General features: G+C 33.5%; 1 protein-coding gene across 5 annotated transcripts in view; it reads left to right on the forward strand.

Annotated features, from left to right (window-relative positions):
* LOC106874068 (protocadherin gamma-A4) overlaps positions 1 to 5261 on the forward strand; it is a 178262-nt gene that overhangs the window by 104248 nt on the left and 68753 nt on the right. For 3 of the 5 annotated variants that reach the window (XR_008265490.1, XM_014921648.2, XM_052972825.1), the window contains exon 3: positions 997 to 1144. The exons of the other annotated variants lie outside the window; for them this stretch is intronic. Coding sequence is in view for 2 of the 3 variants with exons in the window: in XM_014921648.2 (XP_014777134.1) it covers positions 997 to 1144 (148 nt within the window). In the remaining variant the exon portion in view is untranslated. The remainder of the gene's footprint in view (positions 1 to 996; positions 1145 to 5261) is intronic. 5 annotated transcript variants of the gene reach the window in all.

Below are 5261 nucleotides of genomic sequence, written 5' to 3' on the forward strand. Positions count from 1 at the left end.
ATTAAACACATACACTATATAAATTGGTCTTTATTCAGCTTTGTTATTACTATTTTTGTTTCTTTGTCGGTGCTCTTTTGTCACATATCATGTGATCTCATCAACGACTCAGAAACAATAATATGATAAATAAATAATAATTCAAATAAGAGATTACCAAATGGACAAAGCAAAACAAGAGGAGACACGTGTGATAAAAAGTTGCTGCAGAGGTGACAGGATGTGTGACAAAAGAGCATTGACAAAGAAAATTAATTAATAAAAATAAAGCTAAAGTAAAGATTTAAACATATACTGCATGTGTTTAATTGTCAAAATATGACCATCCCCAAGTATAACAATATCTGTTTCAACATACAATTTCACATCAAGAATTTTGCAAAACAAATACATATTAATTTTACACACACACACACACACACACACACACACACACGCACGCACGCACGCACACACACACACACACACACATATAAGTGCATTTTTCATTTATATACTTATATATACATATTGTAGATTCATGCACACATTCATCAATGGATACAGGTATGCTTGCATACAGCTACACATTTATTCATACAAACATTCGTCTGTATATAAATATACATCCACATACATACATACATATACTCATATAATCATCCATACATATATAAAAATACACATAAAACTGCTTATGTATATACACTGAAGGATGGTGGATCAACAGTGATGTGTATGATAATGTGTACATATTTTTTGTATTTTGTCTTTCTTTTTCTTATTCTTCCTCCTCTTTTTGTTTTAAAAAATATTCTATTGTTTCAAGATTTGAATGTTTTTTTATATAATATTTTTAAAAGCTTCCCTCCCAAAAATGGTCCATTCAGTTATTTTTTCTGTAAAAAAAAAAAGAATTTTGTAAAAAAAATATGTTAAATAAAACCTAATCTAATGCTGAACCGTCTCCATAGTACTGCCTGACTTAGCTTTAGTTCCTGTCTTTGATCTGTTCAGAAGACAGCGGTGCCATCTAAAATCGATGACAAGAAAGACCATCTGACCACAAACCATTTCAGAAATTGGTCAACTACATTTTCTGATTCTGACACTGGCTGTGGCTGGAAAGAGGGAGACACTGCTAGACTCTACGAAGAATTACCAGGTAGGCCATCAAAAGTAAAAAAAAAAAAAACACACAAAAACCAAAAAATATAAATAATTAACAGTAATAATAATGATGATGATGATGATGATGATGAAATTTGAAAGCAAACAAACAAAAATAATAATATAATAAATAAATAATAATATAATGAAAAATTTTCATTTTATATTTTAACCAAAAACCAAAAATATCAAAAGAAGAAAGGAAATGAAATTCAATTTAGTGATAAAACGGAATATATAATAGTTGAAAGGAAATTAAAAATAGATGAATATTTCATTTATAAATCAATAAATATATATTTGTTAATTAATAATTTTTCTCCAGGTACATAATTTACCTGGAGAACAGTAATTAAATATCAATTATGAAAATAATTTCTACAAAAGAAATTATCGGTATATATATATATATATATATATATATATATATATATATATATATATATTATATATATATATATACATACACACACACACACACACACACACACACACACACACACACACACACACAAATAATATATATATATATATGTATGTATATATATATAGTTTTTTGGCTGGTGTTTGTAGTTCCTCTCCCATTATCCAATTTTATTTCAAACGGTTTAATATTATTTTTTTGTTTGTTGCATTTGTGTCAGTTGTTTTTTTAGCCCTTAACCAAATTTAATATCTTACTTTATATATACATACATACACACATGCACACATATATATGTATGCGTGTAGGTATGTATATATATATATATATATACGCACATGCACATACACACACACTCTCTCTCTCTCTGTATCTCACACACACATACACACACACACACACATACACACATAAACACATTCTCACATATATATGTGTGTGTACACACACATTTATATATTGTTATATTTGTTGGCAGAATCATGAGAACATCGTATAAAATGCCTTGTGCTAGTTAGTTCAGTACCTTAATGCTTTAGCTTAAATTTCCAGCCAAGATCAACTTTGTCTCTGATTCTTCTAGAATTGGTAAATTAAGCGCTAGTCAACTTCTGAGATCTATTAATTAATTCTCCCCCACCTTGCAATTTGTGGTCTTGTATCAGTGTAAAAGATCAACATTATATTATTCAATATATAATTGATTATTTGTTGGGTTCAATAAATATTATTCAAATTTTCACTCAGAAGAATTTCCTCTCAACTCATGAAATTAACATGTAAATGGCTGAGTATACCAAAGACACATGCATTCTTTAATATGTATCTCAAGCTGAATCAATGACATATGTTACGTAACAAAGTTGAACCTTTGAATTACAGATGCAGCTCAGAAAGAGAAAGAGGGAGAGATAGATAGAGAGAGAGAGAGAGAGAAAAAAAAAGGGAGAAAGAGAGAAGAGAAAAATTATGTAGTACTGGCCTGACACTTTATTTATTGCCCCTCACCCTTCCATCCCCTGAAAGGATGAAATGTAAAATTGATCACTGCAATGATAACAGCAAAAACTTAACTCGGGTCACAGAAGAGGTGGAATGAATACTGTAAAGCATTTAAAGCAATGCTCTCATGATTCTGCTAATTGATACTCTTAATTAAAATATAGGGCAGAAAACTGACAGAAGCAGTAGAGTTTCAGGCTTATGATGTTTAGTTATACATCTTCCTTTAGGTTCAGGGCTCAAATTCCATTGAGGCCAATTTTGCATTTGATTCTTTTAGGGACCGGTAAAATAAAGTACCAGTCATGTTGTGATGTTGGATCAGAGTTGAAGACAGTTCAGAGGATAAAATGTAACACGATTTGTTAAAGATATAATGTAAAAAAAAAACAAAAAAAAATAAGCTGAAACAGGAAACCCTTGGATGTCAGACTAAGAGATGACAAGGAGAAGCCCCTACAAAGCCAATACCTGCAAATGGATAAACAAAGAAATGGGTAAAGGAAATTCTAGAATTTGCTGAGAATCACAGAACTCAATGCTGCTTTTGAAGGTTTTTTTTTTGTTTTTTATTGCAGCACAAAAGTGAAGCTGCCCAATGAGAAATTATCAGAAACATAGAATAAAACGATACAATATGTAACTGTAGAATAAATGAAGTTTGGGAAGAAACAACTGATTATTTTCCTTGTATACCCAGAGGAGAATAAATCTACATGTGTGTGTGTATGTTTGTGTGTGTGTGTGTGTGTGTGTGTGTGTGTGTGTGTATACAAATATGTATGTATATGTGTATTGACAAAGCCCAGGGAGGCAGGAATGTTCAGCAATCATTCTTTCTACCAGTGCTGGACGATTTTTGCCTGTTGCTGGTGCAGTTTTATGCTTTAAAATACAGAGCTGAATAATCGAGCTGGAGCTTCATGAAATACTGACAGAAAAAGGATAACAGAAATATATGCAAGGAAAAAATCTTAGAGAATGACACAACGACCATACTCTGGGATAAGGCACCAATTACATACTTACAAGAGGATGAAGGAAATTTGACAAGGTACTGTTATGAAGGACTATCTGATCATGAAGTGTATCCTGATCAAAGTATCAATCCCAAGCTGACAATAATTTATCTCCAAATGAAGAAAGGAAACCATCAAAATATAAGATCTGGAAATAGAGATAACCATAATATTTTAAGAAATTAGTCCTTAGACTTTTCAGTGTTTTTGGAATGATTAATACTGTGGAAAATACAAATCCTTCAACTTTCATATAATGCATAGTAAGTAACCAAGTAAGTAAGTACTAACTTGAGTTCTTGGACTCATAGGGCTGGTTACCAGGGTTCTATGGCATAAAAGTGACCATGAGTCCATCATTCCTCCTGAACAGGACGTTAGTCCATTGAACAGTTACTCATTCACAACTGAGTAAACTGGAGCAATGTGAAATTAAGTGTCTTACTTAAAAACACAATTTACTGCCTTGCCATTAGGCCATATGCCTTCACTTAATGCAAATGCAACACATAGCAAATAACATTACCAGATAATGAAAAGTATTGTAACTGCTGTATGTGGAAGTCCACCTTGGGCATGGCTTTTATGGGGGCAACCATGTTTTGAGTCTGCCATATAAGCTTGCATAGGTTGTATAGGCCTGGGGTGGGTGGGGTGAAGTATGGGGGTAAAACTCAATGGGGTGATCCCCCAGACAACATGCACTCTAGCTATGTCACTGATTATGTAAGCATACATTATGTACAGCAGTGTTAATGTATGCAGAAAATACAAAAGCACAAATCCAAGGTGAACATATACAACATTGCCCTCGGTAATGCAGTGAAAGTACTCAATAAAACAGAACTACTTTTAATAATAATAATCACCATTATCATCACTACCATCACCATCTTCCCCATCGCCACCACCACTATCACCATCACCACCATTACCATCTTCACCACTGCTATCACTATCATCACCACTACCACCACCATCACTGCCACCACCTTCACTGCCACCATCGCCACCACCGCCACCACATACCACATACCACATACCACCATAATCACCACCACCACCACCACCACCACCACCACCACCACCAAATGTTTAGTGTAGTGGATTGGCAGAATCAGTGGAGCACTAGACGTAAATGCTTTGCGGTATTCAGTTGTCTTCCTTTACATTTTGAGTTCAAATCCCGCCTAGGCTGATGTTGCCTTTTATTTTTGTAAGAAATCGATAAACTAAAATTAAGCATCAAGTAATTGTGGGAGAGAAGGGGAGTGGGGTGGCAGTGGGAGCAAGTTTGAGTGATGATATAATTAACCATTCTCTTACTCCCCCCTTCCCACCACAGATCTTTTGGTCTTGTGCCTCTGTTAGAAATCATTATTATCATTTATTATTATTATTATTGTTCTTATTGTTGTTGCGTGCTTTCGCTGCAAAGTCTTAACTGTATCTTCAAACTTTCACTGCGTAATTAAATGCAGCTATGTATGCCTTAAGCATGTGCAGTGTCTCTGCTTTGTTTCCTTTATTGTGCAATTTGTATTGTATTAAAAGTATTGTATTAAAAGTCAGAAGAGTTATTATCTAAATATTGTGTTGTGTTGTGTTGTGTTGTTGTATACATTCTAGGCCCTTTGTTAAGAGATTGGTTTGCAGCCCCCCCCCCC

Source organism: Octopus bimaculoides, chromosome 14 (assembly GCF_001194135.2).
Source record: "Octopus bimaculoides isolate UCB-OBI-ISO-001 chromosome 14, ASM119413v2, whole genome shotgun sequence".
Lineage (NCBI taxonomy): Eukaryota > Metazoa > Mollusca > Cephalopoda > Octopoda > Octopodidae > Octopus > Octopus bimaculoides.